Source organism: Ovis aries, chromosome 13 (genome assembly GCF_016772045.2).
Source record: "Ovis aries strain OAR_USU_Benz2616 breed Rambouillet chromosome 13, ARS-UI_Ramb_v3.0, whole genome shotgun sequence".
NCBI classification, from domain to species: domain Eukaryota; kingdom Metazoa; phylum Chordata; class Mammalia; order Artiodactyla; family Bovidae; genus Ovis; species Ovis aries.
The window spans coordinates 42,713,948-42,727,864 of record NC_056066.1 but is presented as its reverse complement, the minus strand read 5'-3'; the positions used below and the strand labels follow the sequence as shown (position 1 = coordinate 42,727,864).

Sequence of the window (13,917 nt, the reverse complement as noted above, 5' to 3'; positions counted from 1 at the left end):
CTTTAATTTCTGTTATGTATAAAATAATATCCATGCTGGTTTTTACATAGTCAGGCTTGATTCACATGCAGACCTCTCTTCGTGTTTTATTTGCTTGATCTGTGTGTGATGTACTTCTCCCCTCCAACAGGCCTACCACGACCCCATGTTAAAGCTGTCTATTATGTCAGAAGAGGAGCTCACACATATATTTGGTGATTTGGATGCTTACATACCTCTGCATGAAGGTAAGATGTGCTCCCTAATTTTCGTAAGATTCTGAACAGCAACAACAAGTAATTTTAAATCTAAACTTCTAATTTAGTTCAGGTTATTTTTGTAATTTTTATTGACATAGATTTGATTTACAAAATTAGTTTCAGGTGTACAACATAGTGATTAATATTTTTAAATATTATACTCCATTTAAAGTTACGGCTACATTTCCTGTGCTGTGCGGTGTGTCTTTGTAGCTTATTTATATCATACTTAGTAGTTTCCACCTCTTAACCCCCTACCACTGTCTTGCTCCTCCCTTAATTATTTTTAAATAAACTTGTTCTTGGAATTTCTGCTTTCTTACACTTCAGATTTGTTGAAGAGAATAGGAAAAGCCACCAAGCCTGGCGGGACAGTGGAGCACATTGGCCACATTCTCGTGAACTGGGTATGTAGCAGGTTTATGCAGACAGGGCAGGCTTGTCACTTGTGATCAGGATCACACTGATTTGACCCAGTTAGTGGATTCTAAAATCGGATAAATGGGGCACTAAAACTGAACAAATATACATAGAAGTTATTGTCACTGTTTAAGAAAAACATATCATGAATGACACTTTCGTTTGTTTTAAGAATATGTTCCTCCTTGGGTAGAATTTCCACATTACATCTGTTAATTACCTGTCTTACTCTCTCAGTTAATATCTGAGTGCCTGCCGATGCCAAGCCCTGTTCTAGGAGGGATGGCTGGGGTTCGGTGATGAAAGACAGCCTTTGCATATACAGTCAAGTGAGAGAACAGTCACCCATTATCACCTGCAGGAGAATCTTCACAGCTTGTTAAAAGCTTTCACGAATAGCTCTGTTTCACGTCTTAGAAACTTAGACATGTTGCAGTCTCACTAATGGACTGTTCTTTGATTTCTTTTACTGCTCTTTAGTTGCCAGGCTTGAATGCCTACAAAGGCTACTGCAGTAACCAGCTGGCAGCCAAGGCTCTTCTGGATCAGAAGAAACAGGACCCAAGAGTCCAGGACTTCCTCCAGCGTTGTCTGGAGTCTCCTTTCAGCCGAAAACTGGATCTCTGGAGCTTCCTTGATATTCCTCGAAGCCGCCTTGTCAAATACCCTTTACTGTTGAAAGAGATTCTTAGACATACTCCCAAAGACCACCCGGATGTTCAGCTGCTGGAGGAGGCTGTAAGTAGCCCAAGAAGTGGTTCCTGTGCTTTGCCTGTTTGCATGTTAGCTTGCCTGAGAAAGATACACAGTGATCCCCTCACAGCTTCTGCATACTGAATGAGTACATGAACTTTCAGTTCTCGTGTGTTAGCACGCTATGCACTAGTAAAGAGGTGTAACAGATATTTTATGTTTCAGTCAGAAGATTGGGTTCTAATCTGACTTCTTTCATTAGCTAGCTGTGTGACTTAAGGCAGATAACCAGTGTGGCTGACACTGTAAAATGAAGGGACTGACTGAATTATCTGATTCCTGGGGTCCCTTCAAGTTGTAAAATCTTACATTTTAATGCAACATTTTAGTCCTGTAGGAAAATGGGGATACATTAATATGCTGAAAATGCACCATTGATTTTTTTTGTATATATATAATTTTTTTTTAGATACTAATAATACAAGGAGTTCTCTCTGATATCAACGTGAAGAAAGGTGAATCAGAATGCCAGTATTACATTGACAAGCTGGAGTATCTGGATGAAAAGCAGAAGGACCCTAGAATTGAAGCAAGCAAAATGTTGCTCTGCCATGGGGAACTGAAAAATAAAAACGGACATGTAAGTGCATTTAACACTAATGTGAAGTGAGCAGTTCCTGCCCTCTTCCCATTATTTAGTTTTTTCCATATGAATTATGAAGCAGGTTTATAAAATAAACTCATCACATACTGAAAGTAACTGGATTTTATGTTATCAGCTTTGATAAAGCAAATAGTTGGTTTCTGTCATTACAGAGTGACTTAAATGTCTTGGTGGAGAATCAGTAATAATTTATTTTTTAGTTTTGAAGCATAAGTCAACTTGTTTGGCCAGAGGTTCCATTCTAAATAAATTATGTAATAATAAGTAATTATGTAAAAATAAGTTTTATGGTGTTTAATAAAAAAGCATATCCTTCAGAATAATTTTTGAAGAGTTTATAGTAGTAGAAGTTTTTAGCACTATGAAACAAACTTTTACAGCAGATAGAATGAGAACAGACTTCTTTTTTCAATCTTAGTTACAAAGGTATCTCCTCGAACTAAGTATACAAGTGGAATGGTTTTTTAATTTCATCATGTGCTTTTCAGAAGCCATTGGCTTTTCAGAAGCCAATTCATAAGTTGAGGTTCTGTTTGGAAAGAGTTAGTCTTCCATCTCTGATTTCTCTTATAAGGCTTCATTGTTCTATAAAAGCTTAGGTTTGTCTTTGTTTAGACAAAACAGAACCATTAACATTTTTACCAGCTTACATTTTTAAGTTCTTGCCCTGTTAGAAGACTGTAGTGTACAGTCCTGGCATTTCCAGTCACGTCACCACCGACAGGTCTTTGAGGTGCGTGGCGTTTGCTCAGCTGCTGCTGATCTAATGTTACACATGGACAGAAAAGTTGTATATAGTCTACAGTGAGAAAAGCTCTCCAAGGAGAATGTGCATCGCTTTTAAAGCACCATCTTTATGAAGTCATTTGTGAAGAGATCTTAGTAAATCAATTTGATAAAATTAAGATCCAGTCACATTTTTTTAACAATGGATTTCACTCAGTTAAAGTCACAAAGTTCTCCATTTAAGAAGTATTTGTTTCTCACTTCTCCAGAAACTGTACATTTTCCTGTTTCAAGACATCTTGGTGTTGACTCGGCCTGTTACTCGAAACGAGCGTCACTCCTACCAGGTTTACCGGCAGCCCATCCCTGTCCAGGAGCTGGTCTTGGAAGACCTGCAGGATGGAGACGTGAGGATGGGAGGGTCCTTCCGAGGGGCTTTTGGCAACTCAGATAAAGGTACCAGTCACACTTTAAAATGGTTTCAATGATCATAAACTCAGAACCTAAATGATCTCAGCTTTAATAATTAAGAATCTGTCCCCAGACAACACACTAAACATGAAACGGGTCCTGTCATCCTGACCTGGTCCACTCGCTGAGTTGTCAGGTGCTGTGGTGCTCTGACTCCAGCATGTGTACCTGATATACATGGGCACTGCCTCATACATGGTTAATGCATAGGGCACTGCCTCCTCGGTGTGCCTGCTGTGGGGAGACCAGCACCCAGACTCATGTAGTCTGACCACATGTAGGATAAGCTTTCTAAGTCTATTTCCTTTTGTCAATGTTTATTTTTCTAGCTAAAAACATCTTCCGAGTTCGCTTCCAAGACCCCTCTCCGGGCCAGTCCCACACTCTCCAAGCCAACGACGTGTTCCACAAGCAGCAGTGGTTCAGCTGCATCCGCACCGCCATCGCCCCTTTCCGCCAGGCCACCAGCCCCTCCGAGCTCCACGAGGAGTGCAGGGAGAACCCCACCACCACCAGCAACGCCAGGGCCCAGAGACGGGCATCCACCACTTCTAGCATGACTCAGGGCGAAGCTGATGGAGACACTGCCGAGTGTTGGGCCCCGGTGCACACAGCAGACCACACGACGGGCGTGAAAGCACCCCGAGCCCAGACCAGCCTCCGCAAAGCCAGGGACAGAGCCCAGGTTGGTGGCAAGCGGAAGGAGACCCTAGTATAAAGGAAGCTCTGAGCAGCAGCTGGGAGAGACTTTATTTATGACCTTGTACAGTTTTTCTTTCTGTCCTGTGAGCACGGCAGCATTGCTCAGTACCCGTCTCATGTCTTCTGTGTGGTTGGTTGGTTTTGGTGGTGGTTCTTTTATTTTTTTAATGGCAGCTAAAGATACATTATACAGATTACTGTTAAACTGCAGGGTTTTTTTTCTTCTTCTCAGATCATTTAGAATATGCAAACCTGGTATTTTTAATCAAATGAAATACTTAACAGATATTCTCATTCTGCATTCATCATGACTTTTTAATACCAATTGTGATATTTACAGTATTTTCCAAAACTTAAAATTTTATGAATACCAGGATTTTACCAGTGTTTCTTTGATGAACTTTGCATGCAAAATTTGAAATTGTAACGTTGGCATCTAAGATCTACTTGGAATACTTACAATATTTCAAAATTTACATTGAAACATAACTTCCTTGGAAAACAAAACTTAATAGGTTTTCCATTCTGCCAACTGGAATGCTTTTTATTAGTTTGTTTTTCACTCTACATTCCTCATTTTTCATTGATTTAACCTGCCGATTATTTAATTTTTTTTATTGTAAAGTAGTTTTTAGTATTTCCTTTTATTTTTTTACTTTGATCCCTTTTCAAATTGGCACGTCTTTAAAGTATTTTTCTCCCTTGATTAAAAATGTGTGTGTGTGTGTGTATGTTTTTAAATCATATTAACTTTACCAAGTGAAATCAAGCCATACTGTTTTTGAGCCAATTAAGAAAATTGTGATTTTTAAAGTGTAGTGTTTCAGGGTGGTGGACACACATGAAATGACTCAGTGTGTTCTGAACTACTGAAAGAGAACCATCTTAAGGATTTCATGGAAAGTTAATATTCTCTGAAAAGCAAGAGAGAAGGCAATTGACTGGTAATAAGTATTTTTTTAAAACAGAGGGAAAAAGAGTGTAGTTTTGTCTTAAAGTAAAAATGTCTGATTGTGTCAGACATTTCTGAGAAGAGATAGTAAAAGCTGAAGTCGAGAGTATGTAGTAAGTCGTAGAAGGCTTGGGGGATGTGAACAGTGTTTGCCTTGATTTACAGTACTTGCAAATAAGGGGTTTGAAAAGAAAAGGAAATGTGTTGAAAATTTGACCATTTTAGATCCATTCTGGCAGATTTATTCGTAAGAGGGGAAAGGAGACTGGTGAGTGTTTTACTCTGAAATGTTTCTGTTCAAATGCAATCATTGTCTTGGACGGGAGAGGACTGAAAACCCATGTCGTGGAAGATTTGTCATGGTGACTGTTCCAGTAAACGTAGACTGTTATGTGAACTGTATCCGGCCAGTGGAAATGAAAACTGAAAAAGACTGTAAATAATTAATTCCAAATGATTTCTCTGTATAAATGAATTATACAATTAAAAAAAAAGTCACACCCATAATCACCCTAAAGGTTTCCTGACTGGTGGATGTTTGCTGGACCTCTGCCAGAACATGCTGCTACAGCCAAGGAAGTGATGACAAGCCTCACAGAGGTTTTAAAAGGTCACAAACACGCCTTCGAAATGCATCAAAAAGAGATTAGGTCAAGTTTTTTGAATCTTATTAAACCAATTAGAAGACACTCTAATCAGAAACAGCAGTTGAATTGAAGACAGCTGAACACCTGGCCACTTTCTGGATACAGTAGTCAAGCTATTAACAAAGGACCTTCATTAATCTAATTTCAGATTTTAATTTAGGTAACTCAGGTTTCTACCTCTGCAAATTCAAACCCAATAGTGCAGATTACACCAGTGGTTGTGATCGGAAATCAGCAAGATATCTAATCATTCCTAGAGATGTTGTAAGATAGTTTCTTCCAGAGTTACCTTGATAAGCTTCCTAAGTTGTAGAAACAGTGATAGTTCAGATGTTCTTAATCAAAAGATGTTTTATTGGAAACTATATAGCTTTCCTGGGATTACTCTAGGGAAGAAATAAGACCCAGAAACTTAGTAATTGTGTAGAATGAACACCCTTCAGAAATTGCATCTGTATTTGAAAATCTCTGATTATTCCAGTAGTTCTCAAGCCTGTTTGGGCATGAGTCATGAGGGGTACTTTGAAAAAAAAGATAAGCGGGCCTCACCCCCAGCTCCCCTCCCCCAGTTTCCACACCTGTTTCACTGAATCAGTGGGAAGGGGTGGGGTACAGGGGTCATAATTTATATTTGTCAACACTCCCCCTGGTAATTCTGATACAGAGAATTTTAGGAGTCAGCTCTTAGTCATCACTGATCCAGCAGGTAGCCATTATGCAAATGATACGTAGGAAGTACTGACGTATATCTACCTGCTTCTCAGTTTGCCTTTAAACTCTTCACAGAGTCTGAAGTGAATATATACAAGCAGAATACTCAAAACACTGTGTTTGTCTGTTTTGAGCAGAGTGGTCTTTCTGAACCCAGGGCTCAGTCTGGCTGTGTGCACAGAGGTGGGAGGGGAGGCACGGGCGCCTGGATGAATCATCAGCCAATAGGGCACCAGTGTCAACCAAGTTGCCTTGGAATCAATTTAAGACTGGCGTCTCCTTGGCTGATCCAGGTCACTCCTATGCTGACTTAGCTCTCCTATACATTTAGTGCTTGAGCGAACGTGCACACCTGGCACAGTGCTTGGTTTTCTGTACATATGCCTAACGCTAATGTGACTGAGTTCATTTTACAACCATCAACAGACGCCTGGCCTGGGCTGCCGTTATTCAGTCTTGGTGACTGAGATGCAGACCCGCGTGGGCACCTCTCTGGTTCTCTTCCTCATCAGAACTGCCAGTCCCTCGTGGAGACACTCACTGGTGGATGAGTGGTATTGTCTGTTAGGGTTACACGTCCTGGAGGTGAAAGTAGCTGATAACATCCTGCAGACTTGGGCTTTTCTTAATCAGCGTTAAAGAACACTCTAGAAAGAATCGCATCCCTTTGTCCAGTGAAGCCAGTTCCCGTGAGAGGAGTATCCTAGCAAAGAAAATCTCCCTCAATCCTAGATCAGAGACCTTCCCAGATCAGAGGGGCTTGGGGTTTTGCCTGCATAAGTGAGGAATTCCAGAACAAACTGCAAGTCTTCTGACTTACCAGGTACAGTTGTTTCCTCAGATCCAGTGTCCATATTTCTATTTATCATGAGGCTTTGAGACAATGGACACGTTCACTAAGATAATGAGTGTTTAAACCCAGAGCTGCCAAGTGATTCCGTAAGAAAACACCACTTTTTAAACGCCCTTTGGAGTATCTCAGGAAACCCAACTCCTTTGAAAACTGATAATCACTTATTCTGCCCTTTCCTCCACAAACCATATCTCAGGGTAAATAGCTGAGGAAGGGAATATTTTCTTTAGAGCAGTGGCCCAGCTAATCAGTGAAGAAGACATGATAGAATATCACCATTTTGTAAGCCCTCATGACCTGATGGATCTAGATGTCAACGATTAATAAAGACCACCATACTTCCTGACAGGGCGCCCACCCACCACCTGAGTAATCTTGCCAAGAAAGTCAGCCTGAGTTCAGTCTGCAAGAAGTTAAGACAAATGAGTTTCTTCAGCAAAGTAAAATTAATTCAAAGAGAAAGATGGAGGAATCCTACACTTAAAAGATATATCAAACCATTGCGGTGTATGTATGGACTTACTTGGATCCTAAATCGAACAAATCGTTTTTTAAATAAGACAATCCAAAATATCCAGAATTGACTGGGTAAAGTGCACAAGATATGGTTATATTTTTATGTTTAACAGAAGTACTATGATTGCAGTCTCCCTAGGGAGACACACTGAAATCTTTATGGATAAAAAATCACATGAGGTCTGAGATTTCCTTCAAAATTATAGGGCAAGAGCATAGCTAGGGATAAAAAGGAAACCACGTAAGTTGAGAATTGCTGAAGTAAGATGAGGCATCATGAGGATTTATACTCTGCATATCTCTTTGAAGAGATGTTTGAAATTTTTCATTAAAAATGCAAAAGTTGAATGAAATTCCAGGATTGTATCCAAGTCCTTAATCTCTTAACCCCCTCTGAATCCCCAGGCTTCACTTTTCATAATAAAGGCAGAATGTTCATCAAATACAGATGATCTACTCTCTGCCTTCTCACAGACACACAAACCTGCCTCAACACCTCGACATCCATGTCCTCTGTTACAGTTTGACAACGGGATCAGAAAAATCTGGATTCTGGTTTAATCCACACAGCCTTTTCCTCTCTTTCTCTCTCTTCCCCTGTTTGTTTTTCCTTTCCCTCTTCATCAGTGGCTTCCTTCGCCTGCCCTCTTTCCCAGACACACGGACATGGGTTCCCCCCGGAGCTAAGCCAGTGAGAAACCAGGTGTTTCCAGGTCCCCCAGGGAAGCTTCTCCATGCAGCCCAACCCTGAGACCTTCCAGCAAGGGGGTTTAATCACCAAGCCGTGTCTGACTGTTGTGACCCCATGGGATGTAGCCTGCCAGACTTCTCTGTCCATGAGATTCTCCAGGCAAGAATACTGGAGTAGGTTGCCATTTCCTTCTCCAGGGAATCTTCCCAACCGAGGGATCAAACACTGGTCTCCTGTACTGGGAGGCAGGCAGATTCTTTACCAACTGAGCTACAGGAGAAGCCTCCAGCAAGAACCAGACAGTAAACCACCTCCCTGCCTCTTAAGAGGCTCATGTCCATACAAAAACTTGCACATGGGTGCTTTTTCACAGTGACTTTATTCATAATTGCCAAAACTTGAAAACAACCAAGGTGTCCTTCAGTAGGTGATGGATAAATGAACTACAGAGCATCCAGATGGGAATATTATTACATGCTAAAATAAGCGAGCTGTCAAGTCATGAAGACATGGAGGAAACAAAGGCTACATGCTATATGATAGCAACTAGTTTGATGTCACGGAAAAGGCAAGACTATGCCAATGATGATAAGGTCTGATTTTGAGGGATTGTGGAGAGGGAGGGATGAACAGGTGGAGAACAGAGGGTTTTTAGGGCAGTGAAACTTCTCTGTATGATACTGTATTGATGTATAATATACGTGTGTCATTATATGTTTGGCCAAACCCACAGGACATACAACACCTACAGTAACCCCTGATGTCAACTGTGGACTCTGGGTGATAATGACATGTCCATGTGGGGTCATCAGTTGTAACACAAGTACCAACCAGTGGAGATGCTGACAGGGAGGCCATGGGTGTGAGGGAGGAGGAATATTGAAATGTCACACTTTCCACCTAGTTTAGCTGTCAACCTAAAGCTGCTCTTAGAAGTCTATCTTTTAAGAGAAAGAAAAAAAAATTACCCAGACCCAGTGTGCTGTTAGAAGCACACATCTTTCAAGGACGGTCTGCAGAGATCAGAACACGAGTAACAGTGTGCATGCTCTACAAACATGGCCAGCAGGTGCCCAACACAGTGACCCAGACACCAGGCCTCAGGCTTTCATCCCAGCCCCAACCCACCCAGGGCAGCCACTCCTGAAGAGTCAGCATCTAAGACAGGCATGCGTCCTGGGCCTGCCCCACAGTCTGGGTGCGAGGGACCCCGAACTGCCTTCTGTCCACCCTCGTGGAGTCAGCTGGAAACGCCTGTGTTTCAGCTGAGCTGGGGTGGACTAGCCCCGGGCAGAGACCCCTGCCTCTTTCCCATCTTCTCTGCGCTCGAGGATGAAGGACCATGGGGGGCTCCCACTCTGGCCCCTCCCCAGCGGGGCTCTGTGATGGGATCAGGAAACAGCAGGCCTCCCCCCCTGGTTGGAGTAGCTCTCTCCCCTCTGGCTTCTCAGGCTACAGCTGTTGGTTGAACGTGACTGGAGAAGCTGGAAACTGCCCCAGGGCTGGAAAAGAGGCTGTTATCTGCCAGCATGCGGCTTTGCCAACATGAGCTCGTCTTCTCCCTGCCAGGCTCCATCCAGGTGTGATGCTCAGCCCTCAGCTTCTCACCCACCTGCCAGAGAAAGACATGGAAGTTGTGATGACTGGGGGAGAGTCAGGGAGCAGATGGGCAAGAGGCACCCCCAAGGTCGACTATGCAGATTTGGGGGCACCCTCACCCCCACTTTCTTCCCACTCCACCACCGTGTTTTCAGGGCCCTGCTGCGCCTCAGGACAGGAGGGGGCTGCCCAGAATCTCTGCCCAGAGGAACATGTGGCCTAAGACAAGAGGGCGTGGAGCCCACATGGGACAAACCTTACAAACCACAGGGGTCAATGAATAGCCAGCGGTGACTTTTTCATAGCATCAGAGGTGCCCGCATCTCACGGGGAGTAGCACAGCTTTGGGAGCACAGCAGGCCTGGGTCAGGCAAGTCCTCTCAGACTGTGTGGCTGATCCCACCAGGCAGCGTGCTTTTCCAAAACAAGGGAAAGTGACCCACAGGCGTGTCAGTACACACTCCGGGACCGCGTCTAAGCGACTGGGCAGAGTCCCTGAAACGTGAGGTGCTGCGTGCCTGCAGGGCAGGGACGTGAGGCGATCTTTTCCACAAGTGGAAACTATTTCAGCAGCGATGCTCCAGCGCTAACACAGCCAGGTCCTCCAGGGCGGGAGCTCCTGAGAACTTTTCAGTCACTTTCTTTGTCGTAGGAACAGACTAGCAAGGGCAGCTGTTGGCATCTGCCTGCTGATCAGCACGGGTCCATGAGGTTCTTCAGTCAGAGCCATGGAAAGTGACACCCTGACGTGCAATGCCCCACACCCTGAGCAGCCAGGCAGGCTCCCCAACCTGGGAGAGTGCTCCTCCCTCTTTCCCCCTCCCCCCCTCCCCTCCATCCCCCTCTTCCCTCTTTGTCCTCCCTCTACTTCCACACTTCCCCCTCCTCTCCCCCTCCCCCTCTTTCCCCTTCCCCCTCCCCCTTCCCCTCTCCCTTTCCCCCTTTCCTCCTGCTCCTGCCTCCCCCTCCCCTCCCCTCCTCCCCTTCCCCCTACCCCCTCCCCTCCCCTCTCTCTTCCTCCCCCTCCCTCTCCATTCCCCCCTTCCTTCCTTCTCCCTCCACTTCCACACATTCCCCCTCCCCCTCTTTCCCCCTCCCTCTCCCTCCTACCCATCCTCAACCAGGCTCCTCTTTACCTGGGTGCACAGCAACCCAAAACACTGAGACACCAAGGTCTGCAGCAAAGAGGGTCCATCAGCAGGGCCGCCAAGCAAGGAGATGGGAAAACAAACCCCAAATCCGGTTCCCCTCAGGCAAGGGGCTTGTGTGTTTATGGGATGAAGACTGAAGAAGCAGGTCGTCTTAGACACAGGGACCATGGGGAAAGGTGATGGAAAAGGGTGTCCCTGTCGTCGCTTTGCGCAGGCATAGCTCAGCAACAGGCCTATGCACGTTCGCACACTCAGTTGAAAGGTCAGTGGTCCCAGCCAGTCTCAACCAGCTCAGCTCAAACTGGACACCGCTGACTCTTGCTCAGCTGAACTAGACACAGCTGACTCCAGCTTTCTGGAAAACAACCAGAGCAAGCGTCTTATTGCTTAGGCGCCTTGCAGCCTGGAGGACGAGCCAGACATCTGCAGCAACAATTAAAAGCACCTTGATGAGTAAAGGCAGGTGTGATGGGTTTAACTAATCCTTGGTTTCAATCCCTCAGACCCAGCCAGGCCTCACCTGTTCCAGGCTGCGCCTCTGAGGCCCCATTGACCCATCCCCCCGGTAGTCCCCCCAGGGATCTATTGCTGCCCCCGCAACACTGAGCACTTGCCACCGTCAGCATCACCTTCTCTACTGGTCTGTAAGGTTACTGTCCTTTGCGTCCTAACCACCAGTTCTCCTGACACAGAAAAAGTGTTCAGACATATCTGCTGAATCAACCAGAAAGGCCACGATAGCTCAGCCCAGCCTTAGCAAGAGTCAAGGTACCAAACAGAAGCTGGTCCATGCAGACCCTCAGTGCTATGAGGGCCCTATAGTAGCCAGGCCTGCCATGAGCCGCCGTCCTGGAGTTCAGACCTTCCCCCATGCCCTCCTGGAGTGCCTCAGCGCTGGCCTGCATGACAAACAGAGTAAGAAGGAGCTGACAGCTCGTGACTCTGAAGCCGCTTCTGCCTTGCTCAGTCCTGGAGGGAGCCAGACACCAGGCTGTAAGGGCACTCACGCTGGTGTGTGAACAGGCCCCCAGGCAGAGGAACTGAGTCCTCGCACCCACAACAAGCACCAGCTTGCCCAGAGCGTGAGGGGCCCACTGAGCAGGGGAGGAAACCTTGAGCCCCACGCCAAGCCTTCAGATGCTGTAACCTCAGCCACCACCTTCTTTTTAAATTGTTATTTATTTTGCTGCACTGGGTCTTAGTTTCGGCGTGTGGAATCTAGTTCCCTGACTGGGGATTGATTGAACCCAGGCCCTCTTGCATTGGGAGCGTGGAGTCTTAGCCACTGGACCACCAGGGACGTCTCAGCCACTGGCAACCTCATCAAAGACACTGGGCCAGAACTAGCTACTAGCTGCTTTGCTCCTGGAGAAACTGAAATTAGGGCTTCACAGGTGGCGCTGGTGGTAAAGAACCTGCCTGCCAGTGCTGGAGATGTAAGAGGTGCGGGTTCACTCCCTGAGTTGGGAAGATCCCCTGGGAGAGGGCATGGCAACCCACTCCAGTATTCTTGCCTGCAGAATCCCATGGACTGAAGAGAATTAGCATGCATGTGCTCATGTTTACTAAGGTTTTGAAACCAAAGGAAATTGTTAAATCCATTACACCTATGCCTGTCCTCATTTAGCAAGCTTGCTTTCACTGCCGTCACAAAAGGCTTGCGTGTCCTCCACACGTCACCGAGCACAAACAATAAGATGTTTGCCCAAGTTGTTTTCTAAGAATTTGGAGTCAGTTGTGTCTGGTTCAGGCTCCAGCCAGTTAAGGCTGGTTGGGACCATCAAGCCTCCCACTGGGCATGCACGAGTGTCCACCTGGTGACCTTTGAGACATCGGGGCCCAAAAGGCCACCTTCAGAACCTGCTAACTGCTCCGTCTACTGAACAGGCGTCCTATGGAAAACCCACAGCTTAGTCAAGGCCTGCTCAGAACAACAGTGAAACTCACCTTTTATTTCCCATCACCTTTCCCTTCTCCCCATGCCTCAGACCACGCTGCGTCCTTACCCTGTGAATACCCCAGCCCTTCACATTTGGGGAGGTAGAGTTCAGGCAGGGTTCTCCCTTTTCATGTCCTGGGGCTTGGACCAAAGCAAAGGGAGCAAAAAGTAAACCTCAGGGAGAGAAACCAAGGCCACTCTCCCAGGGCAGCAAACAGGGGAGTAGGTCACAAACATGGACTGTGGCCTGAGGCCTACCGCCCTCTGCCCCTGAATCCTGTGTCCCACTTGCCCAGGCCCACAAGCTGACCTTGAACAGCCCACTCTTACTCAATCTCTTGACTTTACAGCGGAGGATAGACTTGTCCTTGGAGCTGGGTGGAAACCTACATGTCACAAGGCAGAAAGTGGTTCACGGTGCTTGTGCAGATGAGCCAAAACAGAAGTTTTGAGACCTCCACAAGTTTCTGAAAAACTGAAAAGAATCAGAAGTTTTGGAAGCTGCGTTTTTAAAGGGTGCCCCTGTGGCCGTGGCCAGATATTGGCCTCCGGCTTGAGTCCCGAGCTCCCGCGGGGCTTGAGAACGGGGCAGGCCGTGACCATGCTGAGGCCCTCCCCAGGGAGAGAGAGCCTGCCCCTGCGGAGCGGCGAGGTCCGGGGTCCTCTGCCCTCAGCCGTTCCGCTGGGGGAGTTTTTGACCTCTCCTCCTACTTCATCACTGTTTCTATCCCCGGTCTCTCTCATTCTCCAGGGCACGAATGCCCCATCTTTCCCTCCTGGGGAAGGAGGTCAAGCCCACCTCTCCTGTGGCCTCTGCCAGTCTTCAGTACAATGAAAGGCTTGGGCACATGGATATCTCCAGAGGCCGGGTCATTTAGAACCACCGTCACAATTCTCTGTTTTGTTTTTGGTTTTTGTACCGTTCACTACCGGCTGTTCTTTA

General features: G+C 46.0%; 1 protein-coding gene and 1 long non-coding RNA gene across 4 annotated transcripts in view; one reads left to right on the top strand and one right to left on the bottom strand.

Annotated features, from left to right (window-relative positions):
- NET1 (neuroepithelial cell transforming 1) overlaps positions 1-5,374 on the top strand; it is a 35,693-nt gene extending 30,319 nt beyond the window's left edge. For all 3 annotated transcript variants that reach the window (XM_027976785.2, XM_060397554.1, XM_004014312.5), the window contains 6 exons: positions 131-227; positions 570-646; positions 1,140-1,397; positions 1,822-1,992; positions 3,012-3,198; positions 3,543-5,374. In XM_027976785.2, coding sequence (XP_027832586.1) covers positions 131-227; positions 570-646; positions 1,140-1,397; positions 1,822-1,992; positions 3,012-3,198; positions 3,543-3,931 — 1,179 coding nt within the window. In that variant the 3' untranslated portion in view covers positions 3,932-5,374. The remainder of the gene's footprint in view (positions 1-130; positions 228-569; positions 647-1,139; positions 1,398-1,821; positions 1,993-3,011; positions 3,199-3,542) is intronic.
- Positions 5,375-9,323: 3,949 nt separating this feature from the next.
- LOC121816267 (uncharacterized) lies at positions 9,324-11,447 on the bottom strand. The gene is made up of 2 exons (XR_006055787.2): positions 11,021-11,447; positions 9,324-9,897 (listed from the first exon to the last, which is right to left on the bottom strand). It is a non-coding gene; the product is annotated as an uncharacterized LOC121816267 (long non-coding RNA).
- Positions 11,448-13,917: the final 2,470 nt, after the last annotated feature.